Raw genomic sequence first — 22,721 nt, forward strand, 5'->3', positions numbered from 1 at the left:
ACAACAGCAACGGGTTAAAAAGACGGCCCCAGTGAAGTGAGGTGAGAATCCAATGCGCCGACGTGAAACGAAGCGACTGATGGATGGACGGGAGAAAATCTTTTATTTACCGTCCAAAATTCGCATAGGATCCTTCTCGTGCTTCCCAGCCGCATTGCCATTTCTGCATTTTTCTTTGCTTCTCCTTTTTGTCAAGTAGTAGCAGTTTCTTTCCTGGTGATTAGTGTCCAGTGAAGTAATTAAACAAAGCGGCGGTCGTGGTCGCGGCGACGAGCTGCCCACTGAGCTCGCTCTGGCTTTTTGTTGCATGCAATGCGATGCATGCGTGTGCTTTGGGCAGTACTACCAGTTCCCTCCATTTCGAATTTCAAATCCCAGCCGGCCGTTCCCCCAACGCTCTCTGCCACTGCAAAGCCCCCCGCCCCGGGCTCCCTCGCACGCGCACGCAGTCGCACACACCTGTCTGTTCTGCCCCTCGACTACCACCACCGCCTGCTGCTTCGCTCTCCTCCTCCGCGAGGCGTTTCTTTTCTTGAGCCTACCTCCTCTCCGGCGGCTGCCGCCGTAGCGCTGTTCTTGGGGTGGAGGAGGGGATGGGAGGGTCCGGGAAGTGGGTCAAGTCGCTCATCGGGCTCAAGAAGCCCGACAGGGAGGATTGCAGCAAGGTGAGGCGAGCCGCTGCTCTTCTTGCTCTCTCCATCGAGATTGAAAAATAAAAATAGATTCGGGTTTTCTCGGAGATTCTTGATTGGATGTGCAGAAACATTCCGTTTCACGGTTGATTTTCTTGGTTTAGATTCATCTAGAGTTTCTTGAGGTCGTGTTTTTCCCAAAATAGAAGAAAGAGAGATGATTACCAAGATTGGTTTCCTCAATCCCATACAGGCAAAAATCCACGGCTGAAAATTCCCCTCTAATGACCACGCAATGTCTCTTTCATTCTTGCGCACATGTCTCTCAAGATGCAAACGACAACAGTGCTTTTTATCCCCTTGGCTTGATTGTACTTTCTTTGCTGCTTCACAAGTACTTGTAGTAGTACTGCCCAAGTAGGGTTATCATTGGCTCAAAAGAGGCTTCTTTTAATCTCCTGCGTGGTTAATCTCATCTTCAAAGTTTCTCGCTGCATTTTATTTACCCGAGTGTTCTTCATATCGAGCTTCAAATCTGTTGCGGTAATAATCATGGCCGGCATCCCCTCGTTTCTCTGCTTCTCCTGCAGAACAAGCTGCAAGTCCCGTCGGTCCTTGGAGGGGGAGGCAAGGGCCGGAAGTGGAAGCTGTGGAGGAGCTCCTCCGGCGACCACGGCTCCCTGTGGCGCGGCTCCAGAGGCGGCAGCCAGCGGTCCGCGGCGTCCGAGGCCTCCGACGACGCCTCCTCGCTGGCCGCCGCCGCCGCCGACATGTTCACCGCCGCCCTCGCCACCGTCGCCCGCGCGCCGGCCAAGGACTTCATGGCCGTCCGGCAGGAGTGGGCCGCCATCCGCATCCAGACGGCCTTCCGTGGCTTCCTGGTACCAACCGCTCTTCTCGGCTTGCGTCTGCACGGCGACTGCGACTGCGCGCGCGGTGGGCTGAACGCTCCGTACGTGTTTGTGTTTTTGCAGGCGCGGCGGGCGCTGCGGGCGCTCAAGGGGCTGGTGCGGCTGCAGGCCATCGTGCGCGGCCGGCAGGTGCGGAAGCAGGCGGCGGTGACGCTCCGGTGCATGCAGGCGCTGGTGCGCGTGCAGGCGCGCATCCGGGCGCGCCGCGTGCGCATGTCCACCGAGGGCCAGGCCGTGCAGAAGCTCATCCAGGCTCGCCGCACCAAGCTCGACATCCTCCGGGAAGCCGAGGTTACCTGCCTTGCCTCTCCTCCTCCATGTATCAAACATTGTCATGCCGGATCGATTCCTTCGCACTGAGCCCACTCATGTAGGATCTTCAGCCATCTTTGCTGATTTGACTGTTTTGTCTGGACAAATTTTGAAATTTCAGGAAGGATGGTGTGACAGCCAGGGAACTCTAGAGGCAGTGAGAGTGAAGCTGCAGAAACGGCAGGAAGGAGCAATCAAGCGCGAGCGGGCCATCGCCTACGTGTATCAAGGCGTAGCGAAATGCAATGTATGAATCAATTCTCAGCAGATAGAACACTACTACTCATCTGAATGAGCTAACATTGTTTCTGTTTTCTCTTCTGCAGCAACCGAAGGGCAGCAATGGCCGATCCAACCAGTCCGGCCTCCTGCTCAAGCACCAGCACTGCGACAAGAACAACGGCAGCTGGAGCTGGCTGGAGAGGTGGATGGCGGCGAGGCCCTGGGAGAACCGGCTGATGGAGGAGCACAATCAAACCAACGCCAGCTCGCCGGACCTCGTGCCGTCCAAGAACTGCGAGGACGCCTTCGGTGTCCTAGGGGACTTCTCCGAACCGAATTCAGTCAAGGTGAGGAAGAACAACGTGAGCAAAAGGATCAGCGCGAAGCCGCCGGGCGCGACGCACCCTCAGCGGTTCAAAGCCCAGTCCATCTCGTCCCTGAGCACCGAGCTGCACAACGATGAGAGCTCAGCGTCGTCGTCGTCATGCTTTGCATCAACACCACTGTCGTTCTCCACCTTGCTCACACCAGAGAAGACCAATGGCAGCTGCGTCAGGTCAAGGCCGAATTACATGAGCTTGACGGAGTCCATCAAGGCGAAGCGAAAGCCCTGCGGCGCGCAGAGAACGGCGGCGTCGAAGCAGTTGGATGATAGGAAAGCCCCGGGCGCCGAGTTGAAGGCCGCCAAGGCGTAAACGCGCGGTGTTCATGGAACTCCATGAAAGAGATGAAGAGCCAATTTTCTAGCTCTCTCTAGGGTGTTTTTCAGTCAGTGTCTTGGTGCTGCATTCTTGAGTGTGTGTGTGTGTTGCTGGTGTCTCATGTTCAACATCTTGTTGTCAGATTGGTTGCCCCGTCTCAGGGCAGTCCTCATTGTCATTGGCGGTTTTCTTTGTAACATAGTAGCTCTTCGACTGAGAAAAGAATTGTGTGGATTTTGTTCTTTCAACCTGTGAAAAAAGTTACCAGTGTTCTTGGCTTCTCGTTGTTGATTTGCTATAGTGTCACCTCAAACAAGCTCAAGTCAGTGCTTCATGCTGAAACATCTTAGTACAAGTTTAGGGCTTCATGATGAAGTAGACCGGTTAAGGTCTGATGCTTTGGGTTACTGACAAGAAAACATTAGTAGTGAATAAGTAGGCAAATCCGGGTTTAAATTACTGTACTGTGATATGTTTGTGCACTCACAAAAACATAGGGTCCTAGTGCTACTTGAATAGCTCATGGTAAGCATGGCGACATACAAAATGCAATTTCCCAACATGCTTAAACAATGATCAAATGTTGTTTCATCAGAAGATGGCAATCGCCAAGACCAAGAACACTGACCTAGATTATTCCTGTTCACCCATAGAAAAGTATGGCCCTGCTTGAACAGCTCATGGCAAGCATGGCAAAATAGAAATTTCTGTCTTCAGAAATCATCAAGACCAAGAACACCACTGCAGCAGACCGTGGCAAGCATGCACCTATCATGGTTTGAGAAATGTTTGATGCCCTGCAGATGACATTTTTAACTGCTACTAAACCAGTTGCCGGGCCTTAAATGCCCACAGGATAGATTCCGTAAACTGACACGGTTAACCTTGTTTGACCTCCTCGGACGAAGAAGATAGTTGTCCTGGAGGACAGACAACATTAGCAGTAAGTAGTACATAATGTAGGTCAAAGAACATTGTTGGCCCAGAAAACAAAGGCCCTAGTGATCTATGCACCATATGCTAGTATTAGTAGCTCTTCATTAACCTAATCATTAACCCCAAAAAATGATGCAATGTGCTTTAAGCAGCTCCACACAATCTCTTTTTTTCCTTTTTGTTTACCAGCACTGAAAGAAGGAAGACAGAAGAGCAGCTCACTGTCAGAGAGAAATGCATCATGTCACTTTGCTAATAGCAAAGTTTTTGAAATGCTGGGGGCTATCATTTGTTGGTTAGAAGTGCAAAGTGGTGGCCCTTTTGGCACTGCTTCCACGCTGGCCCTGCCTGAACCTCCCTATTGGCTGTTGCCACAATCATGCTGACTGGATCCGGACGGACAGGAAAATTTAGTTCTCGGAGTGGTGCTGGTTTGAATCCCCCACTAGGGCACACTGAAAGTGCATTGATTGTGCTCGATGACGACGCAGGGTTTCAGGACCAGCCACGTTCTTGGCGTCCCGTTCAGGTTCAGTCAATCAATGAGTGCGTCCGCTGCTTCAGCCTTGAGACATGCCGCCTGGATTGCAGCACGGAGGCAAAAGTTTTTGCTGAGCAATGGTAAGTGTAGTAGTAGTAGTAGATCAGCAAGATGACATACATATAGTCAACAACAATCTTACGAAATGTACTACTCGTGCAGCGGCAAAAGTGAACTCGTCACCAAAATCATCTTTTTTTTATGTACTCGTTGACATGTAGAGAACTTTATCCGGCTGGTACATCTTCTTCTGTCGCGGTAAATTATAGAGAACGTAAAGCACAAATGCACGATGTACAGAGTTCGGTAAGTTTTTGAAACTTGTTTCCGTTTGAAGATGGCATTGGCATTGGCAGCAGTGTTTCCTCTGGGCGTCAGGATGGCTGTGGCAGACGCAGTAAACACGCTAGGAGGGGCAGCGAATGAGTCGATGCTGCCACTGTAGGGAGCTCCAGGACGAAGGCTCCTCCTATTAACCCATCCTCAACTACGAGGCAACAGCTGACCGGTGGGGCCAACACTGATGGTCTGAAGCATTGCTGCCTGCCTGCATCGAAATCCAACTTACCGAGGCGGAAGGCACGTAGCAGTGCTCTCCTTTGGTACTTGCCGCCTGATTAAACACAACTATGCTAAGCAGTGGAGTGGTGCTGGTACAGTGCACAAAGCTGAGCCGGCCGCCGGATCTTGCAACTTTTCATGCCTGCCAGTGTCAACCCTAAAAGCATCTTATACGTACAATAAACTGCGTCTTAAATTGTCTTTGCACAGACAGCAAAAGGCTGAGATCAGCATCGACTCTTCGTTAAGTTGGGTATAAGCCGTCCATAAACCACAAATGAACTGAAAAATGTGAGTAGTTACTAGTTCTAGTTCTTTCCTCTAACCCTTGAAGCACAAATAATCCAGACGTACCTTGGGAAATCACGTCACACACTCTATATGCACTTTTCGTCATTCCGTGTGGTTTTGTGCATTCAAAAATGGCTTCCAGTGACGTGAGACCCCATGCATTTGCCCATCATCATGGTTTTAGATAGGGATGCAACTTTTCGACCCTCACATTCTTCTTAATTCAACCAAAATGAACCAAATTTCCACAAGTCCGGGAATCATCATCACTGTAAAATTTTAGTTCATTTATTTGACGAGCTACTACAGGGAATCCGGTGTCATTCAAAAGAGCATCCAACACTGCGTTCTTCACGCAGTCACATAAATACAAAGCCACACGGTAAACATTGTAAGGGCCGAAGGCTTAAAAGGTTTGCTCCCTTGCGGACACAGGGTAACTATTAACTGAAAGTAAGAAATAAAGGTAAATATAGCCTGACCATGTTTGGTACCATAAAACATGCTCCAAACACATGAGGTGGCAGAGAATATAACAAATACTTGGATTAGTGCATAATCAAATGCCTAAGATGCTATTGTGTTCCTAACAACGGCGAAAGCAATAAGTCAAACCACCTCAAAACAGTACATCAGTGTGAATTTGCTTGCGCTGCCTTCTGGAAACCTAGATCATCCACATGGCACGGAATCATCGCTTCCGTGACTGTGGGTACTGTACAGCTAAACCTAGTTCATAGAAATGCTCACCCCTTTCTCCCAGAAAGATAAAAGACCGACTTGATTCTAGTTTGGCAGCAACCAGTCAAATTCATGGCTAGTGGGGTTCACAACTTCAGGCGAGCATGGTTAGATCTTCATTCCTTATCACCTGATTCTGAGAGTCAAAAATCAATGATCTACAAGAACTCGTCATAATAACGGCTGGCATAGCAAACGTACAAATTTTCAGTCGACGTTTATACCTGCTTGCTCGGTTGTTCCATTTTGACTGTTGTTTGGAACATCCTTCACGGTAGAAGATTCTGGGGGGTCAGAAGATAACTTTGGTCCTTCTGCCGAGGTTGAAGCATCCAGCGCCTTGTCTGCAGCAGGATTGCATTGCTGCTCGATCATAATCTGAAGGCACTTCCCTTGCTCCTCGATTCTCAGCTGCAGACTTCTTTGCACCTGCGGTGCAAGCAAGGATGGAACCAAAGTAAGGTTAAAGTTATAAAAGGTATTTCACACGTTACTGCCTGGTTCCTAGAGAATTGGTGCGCTGTTAAATGGCTTATATTCAACTCAGAAGTGGTAATCGGCCGTTTACAGACCCAAAATGTTAACTCTAATTTTAATTTGACATGTAAAAATGCATTTAATTTCCTACGATGCATAACTAAAGATTAAATCAAATTCTGGGTGAAAAATTCCAGACCCCAGAGGGATTTCGACAAAGTGTTCCCACGACAGAACGAAATCATGTTCGCAGCTCAATACTACTCTATGGTCTATGCAAGCATGGGAGTGACCTGGTAAGAATCTCAGAGAACATAGGCACAACACAAAGCAGACAAGTTCCAAAAAAAAAAAAACAGGATTGACCTGTATCATCTGTGCACACAGATAAAAAGAACATGCTCTGATCCACTCTGTCCATGTGACTATGTGAGTGGCAAATTTCACTTCAATGCTGGCCTGACTTTCTTCTTGTGATCCAAACACTACCACATCCTAGCCACTAATGAGACTCAGGATTTGGGTTCTAAAAGAATTGGGAACAAGAATTAAGCTCAGCATTTTGCTGTTTTTATTAAAATGTGTACATGTACTAAAACTACTGACCTATCTATGGCTTTGACACTCTAGTGCCCTAGGCTCAGTAGGAAGCTATCTAAGTGCCTAGATGAAGAGACTACCTACAAAGCTAACGTTTGTAGCAATGTTTACCAGAAGGGCGTTGAACAAAATTCGATGACACTGGAAGCTCACTAATAATATTCGAAAACGAGACCCCTAAGAATATTTAGGAAAGATGGAAATCCATAACGAAAATGATAAATAGGCATAGCAAAACATGTATGAAACTACCAAAGGAGAAACCCGATTTAAAGTAGCAGGCACATTATGGCATTAACCATTCTCACTGATGTGAATGAATTAAACAAAGTCATTTGGGTAAGCTCTAAGGCTAACACATTTTTCGTTAGTTAAACAGACCTTTATTCCACCCAGCTGCTGAGGCCCTTGCATAATGTGATAGTGACAGCAAACACAAAAGTTTTCATAGTTTGTCCAGTAACATAGAAACCGTGGACGGGGAGTGGCAATTTAGCTACTTAGTGCTTAATGGCATCTCGTATAGTCATGTTTAGCCTCTCACTATGCACCACCTCTTTGTGGGACCCAAACCGACACAAGAAGTAGGGAAACCCCTCACGTGACTCACCACTGTTCTATCCTGCCTTTGCATCTCTTACAAATCCTCATCGCCTCAGACACCAAAGCCACCGGATTAGCCACCACCATCGCTTGATTTGCCAACGGTGACAGCAGTGAGTTCCTTAAAGCGGTAGCGTCGGTAAGATGGAGACGGAGCACGGAGGTGACAACAATTCTGACCAAGAGGATCCCACAGGAGGCAGGAGGGGGATATCAAGGTAGCGCAAATTCCGGAGTAAGCTGCAGCACAGGCAGCGAGCTACCCCAATGTTGGCACCGACAGACTGGTGGAGGTGTTGATGTTGAAAACACAGTTGGTAGAGAAGCTGGATAGGCGTCTATGACTCCAAGCAGAGAGACTGGGCCGAAAGGAGAGCCATTTATGATCTCTTTTTATTGAGTCGGACTCGATTCCAGTTTTTGTTGGCCCCGTCAAACGGCAAGATACAAGTATGCCCAAACTCCAAAGTTTCATCACCCAAAGAATTTAACATGGTACAATATTTACCGCAGAATGGCAATTGTGATGTATTGTCACAAACTAAGAGTGGCAAAGGTGAAACGTCAAATTCTAGAGTGGCATAAGCAAAGTGGTCAAAAGCTAGAGTGGCAAAAACAAAGTTTTCCCAAAAAAGAAATTACCCACCTCTAATTAAACCAGACATTATTTTTGTTGTCTTTACAATATGTTTGTACATATATGTAGCCCAAAGAATCTGCTAAGTTTTTTTAAGTCTATTTGATTACTTTAGCTAATCCGGTTGACATCTTTTTTTTGGACAATGGCATTACTTCTCTTATCATCAACAAAATTAGAACTGAAACAGTCTAGCAGGAGAGTACTTTCACACTTCTAACAAATACTACATCCCAAAATAAGTGTCATGTTTTAGTTCAAATTAGTGTCATGGTTTTAGTTCAAATTTGAACTAAAACCATGACACTTATTTTGGGAAGGAGGGAGTAATAAATTTCAGATTGAAAATTTCCGAATTTAGACAATATCAATTTGCTAGGTAAAACATAATGACGGGGAACTACAATAACTTGTGTTACTACCACTCCAAGTTATACCAATACATCCCATTACAGAAAAAAAATTAGAACCTTTTTAACTAATGCCACTGCTAATCGCTTATTAGATGTGCTGAAGAGTTTCGCTCAAAAAAGATGTTAAAGAGTTGAATGTACAATTAATAAGGCCATGTCAAAAGCTAAGACATTAACTCATCTCTACTTCTATGCTAATAAAGATGAAAGGACAGTACTCGGACAGAGGGTAGTACTTTATTGTTGCTTGCTTATCTTATTCCAAAGTGGAACTAACTACAAGCATGTCAAGTATCAAAATCCCAGAAATCCATAGGCAATGAGATTTTTAACTGACCCTCAGCAGAAGATACCTAAATCATGATAGAGCTATTTGGTACATACCTCAAGCTGTTCATGGAGCCGCTTTTGAAGTTCTAACTGGAGACGCAATGCTTCAGTGAGATCAAAATTCCTGCAGGGATATAAGAACTAATGCTCAAAATCCAGTAGGAACAACTATATAATTTGTGGATAGATGCCAATCAGCTTGGCGAAAATAGTAGGCCGTTCCATGTATACAATCAGAATTCAGCAAGAAGGTATGCAGTAAAAAAGGCTAGCAATTGGAAGATAAAGTTTAAAGGCCAAATACATGTCACAGGAAGAAACCACAGATATAACACGGTCATCCGAGAAGCAATATGACTATATGAGAGCATGAATATTTGTTAATGAATCGACTTTAATACGATTTCAGCACGGAATATAGTGTTGTAAACTTGTTATTCATAGTGATGGCCTATCCGGAGAACCAGTAGTACTGCTCAACCGAACGACATCTATGTTACTGCAAACTGTTTGCTCTTTTTTCTTGCAAACAACTTCTTTATTATCCTGAATCACTGGGTCAATTTTACTGATAGTATGATGGGAAACAAGTTTCCAGTTCAGAAATATATGTAAATGAAAATGCAGGAAAGTATTCAGTTTTCTCATCATACGTGACATCAGTATCATCAATATAAGTTAATTGAATTTCACATAGGCTGCAAACTTACCCTTTAAGGTCTATAGATGGCAACTCCTCTTTTGAGGCCTCCAACCTTTCTGATGAACCTGAAAATCTCAAATTGATGAACATGGTAGAGTATTTGAAGAGACTGCTGCAGGGAATATACAGAAAATAGAGCATATGGAAAATGGAAAAAGATATACCTTCAGATAATTCTGGTCTATATCGGGCAGTTCTGTACTTCTGCAAATAAAAAGTTAAGTAAAATCAAATCGTTAATTGTGGCTTGTCTCAATTATACCCAGCAATAGCAGCCGACCAACAGACCTGAAGATGACTTTTTACATGATAAATGGTCAAATTATCTGCCTTCATTAGCTTTAGCACGCCCTTTGGAGTAGCTTCTGCAATAATCTCAAACAAATGTCAGAACTCATATGTTCTACAAATGGAGAAAAAAAATCTCTTCAAACAATACATACTTTCACTGCCACCAAGCAGATTGACAGCGTCCACGAAACGCTCATGAAGTTCAGGAGTCCACCTCATGCGTGTCTTGGAGGTGTTGGAGCTGGCAGAGGGTGAGGGTGCAGCAACTACAGATGATTCTATAGGTTGAGTTGTAACTATTTGCTGGAGGGCTGATTGGTGAACTGAAGTTGTACCAACTTGCTGGCTGGCTGATTGATCAACTGAAATCGATGATTGCACAGGCGGTCCAGCCTGTGCGAAAGCATGTGTCAACACTTAATATCATGTTTAAATATGTACAAGAGTAACACTAATTTTTTTGCTAAACTATATAGCATGCTGCAGTTAGGGATGCCAACAAAAGATAAAACCCAGCCAAAGATAAGCTTGAATTCAAGCTCGGCTGGAATCTGGCTGTGCCTAAAATGCGCTAAGCATATGGCTAGTTTCAACCTGGAATAAAATTTGGGATCACACTGGGCTTAAGCAGGTTTGGCTTATACAAATTTCAAATGTATAATATCGTTTCAAAGAAGGAGCCACGACAGCAACCAAGCCTGATCAAAACACAGAACTTGTCCATATTTATCCTTCAGTTCAGTTCACACAACTAGCATGCTCTAAACCAATCTCAAGCTTTATACGACCTTGACATCTTATTGATTTTACTACGGTTGTATACTTGCATAGTTCATTCGTTAAAGAAGAGCAGATGTTACATCTCAAGTCAACCCACCAAAATAGCAGAATCAGCCAGTATACCTGTGTATGAGTTTTAGCAGCACCTGCGTTGTCAGCAATGTCCTTCCAGTCGTCATTCATAAAATCGGTCCACCATTCAGTCTGCTTAGCGAGCTCATCTGTAGCTGCAATAGGACTGATGCCAGTCAAATTGTTTCCAACAGGGACATCATCGGAGAATCCAAGCATGCTCTCAACTGGATCAGGGCACCACGTTGGTCCAACATCTCTTGGAAAATCATTAAAAGTAGGTTCGAAGCCTTCATGGTGTGATCCATAAACCATCGCTGAAGAACTTCCAGTGCTTGGCGTCTGAGAAATGTAAGGATTGGCACCGTTGTATTGCTCAGGGTTCGGAACTGAAGAGAATCTTACAGCCGGGGGCGAACGCAGAGGCCCGACAGATCCAGTACTGGGGTGAAACTGCCCGCAAATAGGAGCAACAGTACTTTGATGAGGCGGGAGAGGGGTTCTTCTCAGTTCCCTCTCCAGCAAAACATTCTGCGCATCTGGAAGCCTTGTAAAGCTTTCATCCATGGTGGTTGAAGGCAGAGGTGATGGCACAGTTACTGGGATTCCAGAGGTATAGAACGGGTTGGTGGTTATCCTCTCCATCTACAAGCACGTGCAATGCTCTGAGTCCACTAACAAAGTCCTCCCCTACTCTGCTCGTGAGACCTTTCTTGGCTTCTGAAATTTTTCTCCCCTCCTAGGGCTGACGCACCTGCAATAAGGAAACATTTTAACCATCAGTACGAGAAACAAATTTGAGCGGGAAACGAATGAATCATCACATCATGTTTGACAAAATTCAAGATATCATATAACCCGAAGTCCCAATCGAATCCTCCTAGCAAACAAAAATTGCAGCGCGTGCCCAATACCAGTACAATCATGCGGGTCTAATAGCCCCTCCCAGGGGCGGATCTAGATGGTGTGCCGAAATTAGTGGAGGTCAGGGGGGTTAGCTCATACCTCAGAAGCCAATGGCCAAAATTGCCGACGGGGCTGAGACAGCATGGATGCGCCGAGGATGACCAGGGAACGGCGACGGCGGCGACGCGCGTGAGGGAGGGGGCGGAGGCGCCGCGGAAGAGAGGTAGGGCACGGCAGCAGCTCTTGAGCCCGGATTGGGGTAGGTGGACGGAAGACGAAAGGTACGCGACGGCGGAGAGGAAACCGTGGGGTTGGATTTGGGGGATTTTATTTTTCCCTAGATCCGATTCGAGGGATTTTGACTCCCGGAGGGCAGATTTGATTAAACAAAAACAAACTATGTACTGTTTTTTCCCCGGGTCACTCCTGCCATCATGTTTTAAACTAGGAAAATGTTTTAATTTAAACGGATGATTTCTCATTTCTGCAAACTGACTCGAGGGGTTGACACGTGTCTGGTGGGACCGATGCACTGCCCGTCCCGCAAACCTTATCTTCTTCCAAGACCGGGTTGTCCTCATTCTGTGGGCATTCCCGATCTCATCTCTCCCTATTCCCCACTGCAGCCTAGCGCTCTTCTCCCCCCGAGCGCCTCCCCGTTGTCCCTGACCTCTCCCATCCTGGTCGGCGGAGCTACTGCTGTTATGAAGGGGGCACCATTGCGCTGCGAAGGCTACCGTTTGACGCGAGTGACCATGAAGTCGCTGCTGCAAAGGGGCGACAATGCTCATGGTGTGGGCGGTGATGCGCGGTCCCGAGGGGGCTGCGTTGCAGCGAGCCACCGATGTTGCAGCCATCGGCGATGACACAAGGTGGCACCGCTCGCCGCACATGTTGCAATCGGGAGGCTGGGGAGAGGAGATGCGCAACATCAAACAACTCACGCGCGACGGTGTTGTGCTGCAGGCTGGACGGCGGGCAGCAGTAGATGGTGATGTTGCAAACCACCCCGTCATGGCAGCCGAGGTTGTTGCAGGGGAGGGAAGAGTTGCATCCTGACGATCTGCAATAGGGTCGTAAGGGCGTTGTCGCAACAGAGGAGGTCGTCGGCGCTCTACCTGTGCTTCAAGTGAGTGGTGGGTGCTGCAGATGGGGGCTCGCCGGCGCTGCGATGAAGCATTGTAGGGCCGGAACGACAATGAAGCGACGCGGGGTCGTTGAAGCTTCGTCATAGTTGAAATGAAGCGCCGCCAGAGTTGCAATGGAGCGTCGCGAGGGTCGTTGAAGCTTCGTCGAGGTTGCATGAAGAGCCATCTATGTTGTCATTGAGCGTCGCTCAGTGTTGTCGATGCTGCCATTGAGCTGTTGCGTGCTGCTGCTATGGTGATACGCCTCCAACATATCTATAATTATGAAGTATCCATGTCATGTTTACAATAATTTTATATGGTTTTTGTATGATTTGAATGTAGCTAACCCGGACTAACGTTGTTTTCAGCAGAACTACCGTGGTGTCATTTTTTATGCAGAAATAAAAGTTCTCGGAATAGGCTAAAAATTTACGGTGATTTTTTTTACCAAAAGAGACCCCCGAAGCTTCGAGGAAGGACCAGAAGCCTCACGAGGAAGCAACAAGCCTGGGGGGCGCGCCCTCCCCCATGGGCGCGTGGAGCAGGCTTGTCGCTCCCTCGTGGGCCCACTTGACGTGAGAGCGACGCCAAAAATTCCTATAAATACCAAAACCCTCATAAAGAACCCTAAGTTTTGCCGCCGCAAGCCTCTGTATCCACGAAAACTCAATGGGGGCCCTGTTCCGGCACCCTCCTATAAATACCCAAAACCTTAGAAAGAACCGTACATGAGAAGTTTTGCCGCCGCAAGCCTCTGTATCCACGAAAACTCAATGGGGGCCCTGTTCCGACACCCTGCCGGAGGGGAAAATCATCGCCAAAGGCCATTTTCATCATCCCGGCGGTCTCCATGACGAGGAGGGAGTAGTTCACCCTCGGGGCTGAGGGTATGTACCAGTAGCTATGTGTTTGATCTCTCTCTCGTGTTCTTGATTTGGCATGATCTTGATGTACCGCGAGCTTTGTTAATATAGTTGGATCGTATTGTGTTTCTCCCTCTCTACCTTGTTGTGACGAATTGAGTTTTTACCTTTGAGATTTCACTATTATCGGATTGAGTACTTGTTGGATTTGAGAACACTTGATGTATGTCTTGCATATGAATGCCTGTGGTGATAATGGGGTATTATATTGATTCACTTGATGTAAGTTTTGGCACTCAACTCGCGGATACCCGATGTGACATGTGGTAATCTATGCATAGGGTTGATGCACGTTTTCATCTACTCTCTCCGGCAGAAACCTTGGGGCACTCTTTGAAGTTATTTGTGTTGGATTGAATATTATGAATCTGAAGTTACTTGATGGATATCGAATAATCAACTCACGGATACTTGTGGTGACATTAGAGTTGGTTGATGTGTATCATATGGTATTATTTTAGTACGAACTCTAGGGTTGTTTGTGACACTTATAGGAATAGCTCAATAGATTGATCGGAAAGGATAATTTTGAGGTGATTTCATACCCTACAAAGAATTTTGTCTTATGTTCTCTGCTAGCTAAGAACTTTGGAGTAACTCTTTATCGCACGTTGAGGGATTGTTATATGATTCAATTATGTTAGCATTATTGAGAGATTGCACTAGTGAAAGTATGAACCCTAGGCCTTGTTTTTAAACATTGCAATACCGTTTGTGCTCCGTTTTATCATTTGCTACTTTGTTGTTTTTATATTTTCAGATTACAAAAACCTATATCTACTATCGATACTACACTTGTATCACCATCTCTTCGCCAAACTAGTGTACCTATACAATTTAGCATTGTATTGGGTGTGTTGCGGACATAAGAGATTTCTTGTATTTGATTGCAAGGTTTGAGAGAGACCATCTTTATCCTACGCGCTCCCACGGATTGATAAACTTTAGGTCATCCACTTGAGGTAAAATTGCTATTGTCCTACACAACTCTATGGTTGGAGGCCCAACACGAGTCTACAAGAGTAAGTTGCGTAGTAGACATCACATGGCAGCTGCCTGATCCTATGGTTGCGGAGCGTCTGATCGGACGATGACGACTAAGATTTGGCTAAAGCTGTCTAGCTAATTTGTAGCAGACGCCTTTAAACTATGGTACTATATATATTCATATACAATCATTGTATATTTTTCACGGGAATATAATGTGTAGTATATTATTTCATATCGCAATCCCCGATTAAGGAGAGAAAAAAGTTGCCTCGAAACATTTATATGAATTATTTGTTTCGGCCAATGAAATATTGCCTTATTGCAATATTTTCTACTGGTGGCAATTACACTAGAGCAACTCCAACAATGCTCGCGTGCAGGTAAACCACACGCTTCAGAAAGGCGGTGATGGGTGGGGTCCGATTGTTGGGGAATGTTGCATGGAAAACAAGAAATTTCTACATACACGCAAGATCTATCTATGGAGAAGCATAGCTACGAGAAAGGGGAGAGCATCTACATACCCTTGTAGATCGCTAAGCGGAAGCGTTTATCAACGCGGTTGATGTAGTCGTACACCTTCACAATCCGTCCCGATCAAGTACCGAACGTACGACACCTCCGCGTTTAGCACACGTTCAGCTCGATGACGTCCTCGCCTTCTCGATCCAGCAAGAGAGGCAAAGTAGTAGATGAGTTCCGGCAGCACGACGGCATGCTGACGGTGGTGGTGGAACTATCCGCAGGGCTTCACCAAGCACAACGGACGTGGACGGAGGAGGAACTAGAACTAGAGGGAGATGGGGCGCCGCACACGGCTTGGGGATCGTGGTGTCTGTTGCCCCTCTCCCTCCTCTCATATATATAGGTGTGGGAGGGGAGGCAGCCTAGGTGCCCCCAAGAGGGCCGGTGGCCACCCTGGGCTCCTGCCCTGGCCGCGTCCCCTCCTTCTGTGGCGCCTGGGGGAGAAGGCAGAAGGGGAGGCGCCCCCCCCCTTTCCTTTCTCTCATGTGGAGGGGAAGGCAAGAGGGGCCAGTCCTCCCCTTTCCTTCCCTAGGGCCGGTGGCCTAGAGGTGGGGCGCACTAGCCCCTTGTGGGCTGGTGTGCTTCCCTTGTTGGCCCAATAAGCCCAATAACTCCCCGTGGCCATCCCGGAACCCCTTCTAGAGTTCCGGTGATCTTATAATTACTCGGTGCATTCTGAAACCTTTTCGGAGACCAAATAGCATCGTCCTATATATCAATATTTACCTCCAGACCATTCCGGAGCTCCTCGTCATGTATGTGATCTCATCCGGGACTCCAAATAACATTCGGTCACTATTTCACATAACTCATATAATACTATATCGTCAACGAACGTTAAGAGTGCGGACCCTATGGGTTCGAGAATGATGTAGACATGACCGAGACGCCTCTCTTGTCAATAACCAATAGTGGGACCTGGATGCCCATATTGGTTCCTACATATTCTACGAAGATATTTATCGTTCGAACCTTTATGACAACATACGTAGTTCCCTTTGTCTGTCGGTATGTTACTTGCACGAGATTCGATCATTAGTACCTCCATACCTAGTTCAATCTCGTTTCTGGCAAGTCTCTTTACTCGTTCCGTAATACATCATCTCGTAACTAACTCCTTAGTCACTTTGCTTGCAAGCTTCTTGTGATGTTGTATTACTGAGAGGGCCCAGAGATACCTCTCTAATACACGGAGTGACAAATCCCAATCTCGATCCATGCCAACTCAACAGTCACCTTCGGAGATACCTGTAGAGCATCTTTATGATCACCTAGTTACGTTGTGACGTTTGATAGCACACAACGTATTCTTCCGGTATCCGGGAGTTGCATGATCTCATGGTCGAAGGAATATGTATTGACACTAAGAAAGCAGTAGCAATAAACTGAACGATCATATGCTAAACTAACGGATGGGTCTTGTGCATCACATCATTCTCCTAATGATGTGGTCCCGTTATCAAGCGACAACACATGTCTATGGTTAGGAAACCTTAACCATCTATTGATCAATGAGCTATTCTAGTAGTGGCTTACTAGGGACATGGTATTTGTTTATGTATCCATACATGTATTTAAGTTTCCGGTCAATACAGTTCTAGCATGAATAATAAACCTTTATCATGATTAAGGAAATATAATAATATGTGATATATACCAAATGTTCGTACCTATACAAAAGGTCCGAACGATCTCCACCTTCACGAGGCCGAGTGCGCGTAGCGCGCGAGGCCGAGCCGTCGAGCGGAGGCAATCGTGAGGCCCATCTTAGCGCCCCTCACGTGACCATGGCCTACAACCATCACGGACCACCTCCTCCCCCTAAACCCCAACTTTCTTACCCCTCCACGGCAAGAAAAGGCAACAAACACTCTCCATCGACCCTCCTCTTCCTATTCCTCTCTCCCTGGCGACGAACTCAACCATTCGTCTCTGTCCCCTACCCACCCACCCCCACCCCCACCCCCAACCCCGATTTGACCCAGCAATTGCTTCACAAAACATGCAATACACTTGAGGAAACTGAAGTTACCACCGGATCTCGACTTGATCTACCACCGGGGACACAAGAACTTACCAAGCGTCCAGAATCCAGCAAATTCTTCACAAAATCATGCAGAAACGCTTGGGGGGCTCAAGTTACCACCAGATCTCGACTTGATCTACCACCAGGGACACCAGAACTTACCAGGCATCCAGAATCCAGCAAGAATCCAGGTGGATCAGGTACATCTAAGCACTCCCTACTGTATCTGAATTCATTTCAGTTCAACCCAAAAAGCCCCATGAAAAAAGGAAGAAAAAAGTGCCATTTTTTCCTAATTTATTGTACTATGTGCATAGAAGCTACCAGCATGATAGAATACATGAGTTATCAGGACATATGAAAGATTTTTTTCTTGAAAAAGGACAACTCCTTTTCAACTTATTGCACAAAAACAGTGAAATTAGGCTACAAAAAACACTTGTTGTATGTAAAAAAGGAAGTCACAACACCATAACAGAATCCACACTTGTTACAATTAGGCTACAATTATTGTGTAGAGAAAGCTACCATATTTTTTTCATACAAAGTTATCATCAGTAGTGTCATCTGTTACCATGCCATCATGGTGCATCTATGCAAAAAGTTACCATAAAAAAACTTGAACTACTTTTTGAAGCAGGGAATGGTGTGCCGAGTAGAGTAGAGTCCCGAATGAGTAACAAATTGTTACCTGCAGAAAAAATGATAATATCCATGTCAAGTAAAAAAGAATCACAAAAAAAAGTACAAAAAGATAGCATGCACCATGTGCAAAATGTGATTGATGTATGTAAACAATAGTGTTATTTTCAGTTGTCTCACATATGCTATTAACATGTGTAAGCAGGTGCTTCAATAACATGTCGAAAAACCATGGATATAACACAAATGCCACAAATAGTGCTGGACAAGAGAAACAACATGATGATGATGATGCACGTACGACTAGCTTTGGTTCAGGTAAGTGGCAACTCACTTACAAAAGTGTCACACTATATGTTTACGTTGGAAGCAGAATGTTATCATCACATCATATACAAGTTACCACACATGTTCAATACAAGTTACCACCAAACAATGATAAATCATGTTATGACAAAACATTTCATGTGAAAAACATGCAGGTGCTCCACCTACATCTAACCAGAGGATCCATGAGCCAAGCAAGGAAGCAAGTTCTAGAGTTGGGGGAGAAGAAAGGTTCTTTGATGTGTCGGTCAGCGAGCCAGCAAGTCCAGAAACAGGAGCGTTGAACGCTGATCAAGGAGGAGTTAACGTTGAGGCATACTCCACACCTAAGGCTCCTGATACAACAATGAAGTTTGAAAGTTTTGAGGAGGCTGTTGCTCACTACGAGCTATATGCACTCAGAAATGGATTTGGGACAAGGATAGAGTACAAAAGAACACTAAAGGACAACACAGTGAGCAGAGCACTCCTGGTGTGTGGGAAAGGCGGCAAGCCAAAGAAGAAGAAGGAGGAGGTGCAGGATGTACTGAACCCAGAAGGCATCATGAAGAAGAGAAAAGGGCGTAAGGTTAAGAGGACTGAGTGTCCAGCCCACCTTTACCTTACGCACAAGGATGCATGGTGGGGAGTCGAACGCTTTGATGACAACCACAACCATCCACTAATAAGAAAGCCATATCTGACAAAATTTCTAGCCTCACATCGGAACATTCCCAAAGACGAGCAAGATTTCTTACGGATTCTACATGAATGCAACATAGACACCGCAAGGCAAATGCAACTAATTTCATGGTTCTATGGTGATGCTGAGAATGTACCATACACAACACAGGACCTTGCAAATCAGCGAGCCAAATTTTGCAAGGAGTACCATAATGCAGACGTGGGGAGCACAATTGCATACTTTGAGGAGCTCAGGGCAAAGGATCCAGATTTCTATTGGAGAATGAAACTTGATGATGAAGACAGGGTGGAAAACATGTCCTGGATAGATGGTGCATCACGTAGGGCATACGCAAAATACAACGACATTGTGTCGTTCGACACAACGTACATGACTAATATGTACAAGATGTCGTGTGCCCCCTTCATTGGCATTAACAACCACGGGCAATCAATCCAATTCGGTTGTGGTTTTGTTCGAAACGAACTGACTGACAACTTTGTGTGGCTGTTTAACACATTCTTGCATGCGATGGGTGGGGTTGCACCAAAGAACATAATCACAGATCAGGACTTTGCCATGAGGAATGCTATTGTCGAGGTGTTCATCGGGATTGTACACATAAATTGCAGATGGCACATTATGAAGAAAGCACAGGAGAAGCTTGGGAGGTTAATGGCCGATGATCAACCACTGAACAAAGCATTCAAAGATTGTGTTGACAACAACTTGAATGGTATTGTATTTTCACACAACACACTCCACTCATATTGCCGCAAACAACATAATTGTGCTGCGATATCCAATGTTACCATGCTGAATTATAATAAATTACCACCAACATTACATATTTTTCCCACATTGATAAAAATAAGGTTTCATGTGAAAAACTGGACTGTTGTGAAAGAGTTACCAGTACTCATGTTCTTAAGTGACCGTGACCACTTTAGCATGTTTGCCATGTAGTTATAGTTCCCAAAATCTGCATCGACTACAACCACCTAGTGTTGAATGAATGAAGTTATCATGATAAGTGCATCAAAAGTTATCATGATATGTGTAGTTGAGTTACCATCTCTTTCATTTTTGCATGGAGTGGAAGAGTTATATGAGATTGGGTCACATATAACTATGCAGTTGAGTTGTGTTAAATATATCATAACTATGTGCATTGGGGGAGTTCCCCATTCTGCATGAACCAGAACCACATACTGTCCCCTGAAGCAAGTTATCATGTTAAGTGTATTAGAATTACCATGAGGTGTGCACTGAAATTACCATCTACTTGGTTTTTGAACGCAGTTGAGGAGTTTGAGAAAAAATGGTGGAAGATGCTAGACGATCATGGGCAAACGGACAACGAGCATTTCCACTGGCTGTGGGAAAACAGGGAATGCTGGGTCCCGGTGTACTACATGCACGACTTCTTCCCATTCTTGCAGACAACGGCAAGGAGCGAGGGATTCAACGCTGTGTTGAAGAAGTACGTCAACCCAAATAACTCGCTAGTGGAATTTGCAAAATAGTACACTGCAATACAGGAGAAGGTGATGGTAAGCGTGTCAAAAGAGCACCTGGAAATAGTGTACAAAGAGGTGGAAACATACTCCTTCAACCCACTCGAGTTACAGGTGCAGGGCCTCTACACGCATAATCTTTTCACCAAATTCTAGATGGAGATGAAGGTGAAAACTGGCTACAGATGTGACACGTTGCAAGATGGGTCATTCAAGGTTGGCTCAGTCAGAGGAATCATACCAAAATATGGGGATAGGGACTACCATGTGCAAGCAAACAAGGATGAAGGGACATATTCATGCACTTGCTGCAAGTTTGAGCGTGATGGTATACTCTGCGCACATGTGTTATGAGTGATGGACCAAATCAGGGTGTACGAGATACCTGAGAAGTATATTCTAAAGAGGTGGACTTGGGATCAAGAGGAAGATCTAATCAAACCTGATTTTGAACAACCAACAGTTAGTAAGAGCATGCCAGAGGAGGGAAAAAGCGTCATGCGATATACATCAATGCTAAGGGAGTTCAAGGCAACAGCCAAGGACGCTTGCCTCACAGATGATGGGGCCAGGGTGGCCAAGAAGCACCTATATGCTTTCAAGGAAGAAATGGACGCGCTAACAAAAAGCCAACGTAAGAAGGCCAGAAAGGACAAGGAAGAAGCTAGAGGATCGTTCTAATCACAACAAGATCCATGTTCTATTCCAGTGGTCACAACGATTGAAGCTGTCCATGCCGAATAGCAAACAAGCATACCTAACATGGACAACCCAAACACAGGACAAACAAGCATCCCTGTGACAATACAAGCTAGCGCCAACATGCCAGCCGCTGCATCCCATTCCTCGGACACAAAAACGATACTAGACCCTCCGAAGACTGTCACGAAAGGACGGCCGAAAGCAAAGAAGCATCAGCATCCCTTTGACATTGCAAAACCAGCAAAACAAAGAAAGTGCGGTGTCCGCGACAGCGTGCACCACGACAAGCGCAGGTGCACGTCACCTCTAGCAAGATGAATGAAAGAGAAAACAAGATCGTCGCTACAAATGAATGGACAAGAAACTTATCTTCATTTGTTTTGCTGATTGTTATCAGTGCAAAAATGTAATCCGAATTATAGCACCTATATTTATGTAAGTTATCAGCACATTGTGTGGGCTGAAGTTTTAAGTATTTTGTGGTGAAAGTTATCGTAAACATATTGGGTAAGTTATTTGTGGACTATCCTCAGTTTTCTATATGCTGTCATTTCACTACAATGAGTTTTCAACACTATCTGCAATCAAAAAAAGTTATTCCACCTAATTTTTTTGGAAACTATCAGCTTGTATTCATACTAGTTATCAGCAACACAAAATGCAAGTTACCAGATAAATTGTGACCACATTATTTCATGACCAAAATAAAATGAGAGAACAACTAGTTATCAGACTATTTATATAAGAAAATAGCAGCCACGTAAGGTATAAGTTACCGTCTGGTCCTGAATTTCTTCTATGTGTGATGACAAGACACTAAAAAATAACCATTGTGCCAACAAAGAAAATGCCAAACTACTTCTTTCGAGTAGTTAACATCAATTTAAGACCAACACTGAAAATTGCTCTCACAAACGAAAAAAAGAAGATGATGACAGTTGATACCTCACGAACTGTTGCCAAACAAATGATAGCGCCACTCTCTACACCTGTTTTGAGTGTGATTTAGCCACCTCGATGTCAAAAAAATTCTGAGTGCCGGTACTTGCTCATGGGTGAAGGTAGGAATAATTTTCCCATTCCACAGCTCCAAAGACATGAAAGCGAAGTAGCCACAATCGGTGCTGAAAACAGAGAGTGTGTGTGAGTACATAAAACATGATATCGAACAAATGGGGCTACATCTAAAATAGGGAACACAGATAAACAACTAACCCGTTCTCTTGTTTAAAAACATCAATATACACGAGTTCATAATCTTGAATTTGCTTGTGCGAGTACTTGTATGAAATCAACCAAGCCTTCTTTATAGCATTCATATACCTAGTTGCGTGCTCAATTAAAGATGGACTATCTTCTTCACGCAACGAATCCAGCACCTCAAATCGTTTCGCCTTAAGATTCAGGGACAGTACATACCAATGACCGTCATCTGGTCCCGGTCCCAACTTTTGCAGAGCAGGGAATAGAAGCTACAATAATCATAGCAGTAACAAAAAATAGGAAGCCATTTTTAAATACAGGGAAAACAAGATAAAGTTATCATGGCAGAAGACGCAAGTTACCAGAAACTGAGTGCTAAAGTTACCATGCAAAACAATCTAAGTTGTCATAC

At 45.2% G+C, this 22,721-nt stretch overlaps 2 protein-coding genes across 4 annotated transcripts; one reads left to right on the forward strand and one right to left on the reverse strand.

Annotated features, from left to right (window-relative positions):
- Window positions 1–261: 261 nt before the first annotated feature.
- LOC123077416 (protein IQ-DOMAIN 6) lies at window positions 262–3,057 on the forward strand. Its single transcript, XM_044499690.1, has 5 exons — window positions 262–665; window positions 1,223–1,513; window positions 1,607–1,834; window positions 1,977–2,102; window positions 2,182–3,057. The coding sequence occupies exons 1-5, from the start codon at window positions 594–596 to the stop codon at window positions 2,770–2,772; spliced, it is 1,308 nt and encodes a 435-aa protein (XP_044355625.1). The 5' UTR covers window positions 262–593; the 3' UTR covers window positions 2,773–3,057.
- A 2,504-nt stretch (window positions 3,058–5,561) lies between these two features.
- Window positions 5,562–12,039, reverse strand: LOC123077417 (protein PHOSPHATE STARVATION RESPONSE 2). Of its 3 annotated transcripts, none has more exons than XM_044499692.1 (9): window positions 11,760–12,039; window positions 10,806–11,508; window positions 10,055–10,295; window positions 9,900–9,976; window positions 9,776–9,815; window positions 9,619–9,676; window positions 8,963–9,032; window positions 6,073–6,277; window positions 5,562–5,978 (listed from the first exon to the last, which is right to left on the reverse strand). In XM_044499692.1, exons 2-9 carry the CDS (start codon window positions 11,397–11,399, stop codon window positions 5,965–5,967), a joined length of 1,299 nt encoding a protein of 432 aa, XP_044355627.1. In that variant the 5' UTR covers window positions 11,400–11,508; window positions 11,760–12,039; the 3' UTR covers window positions 5,562–5,964. The 3 variants fall into 3 exon arrangements, with proteins under 3 accessions (XP_044355627.1, XP_044355626.1, XP_044355628.1); XM_044499691.1 differs by having other exon boundaries at window positions 5,562–5,984; XM_044499693.1 differs by having other exon boundaries at window positions 5,562–6,006.
- Window positions 12,040–22,721: the final 10,682 nt, after the last annotated feature.

The sequence above is a fragment of the Triticum aestivum genome, chromosome 3D (assembly GCF_018294505.1).
Source record: "Triticum aestivum cultivar Chinese Spring chromosome 3D, IWGSC CS RefSeq v2.1, whole genome shotgun sequence".
NCBI lineage: Eukaryota > Viridiplantae > Streptophyta > Magnoliopsida > Poales > Poaceae > Triticum > Triticum aestivum.

Coding starts and splice junctions, on each gene's coding strand:
- LOC123077416 (XM_044499690.1), top strand. CDS start 594: ATGGGAGGGTCCGGGAAGTGGGTCAAGTCGCTCATCGGGCTCAAGAAG. Junction 1,514..1,606: donor CGGCCTTCCGTGGCTTCCTG/GTACCAACCGCT, acceptor GTGTTTTTGCAG/GCGCGGCGGGCGCTGCGGGC. Junction 1,835..1,976: donor ACATCCTCCGGGAAGCCGAG/GTTACCTGCCTT, acceptor TTGAAATTTCAG/GAAGGATGGTGTGACAGCCA.
- LOC123077417 (XM_044499691.1), bottom strand. CDS start 11,399: ATGGAGAGGATAACCACCAACCCGTTCTATACCTCTGGAATCCCAGTA. Junction 10,296..10,805: donor CTGCTAAAACTCATACACAG/GTATACTGGCTG, acceptor GCTTTCGCACAG/GCTGGACCGCCTGTGCAATC. Junction 9,816..9,899: donor ATGTAAAAAGTCATCTTCAG/GTCTGTTGGTCG, acceptor TTTTATTTGCAG/AAGTACAGAACTGCCCGATA.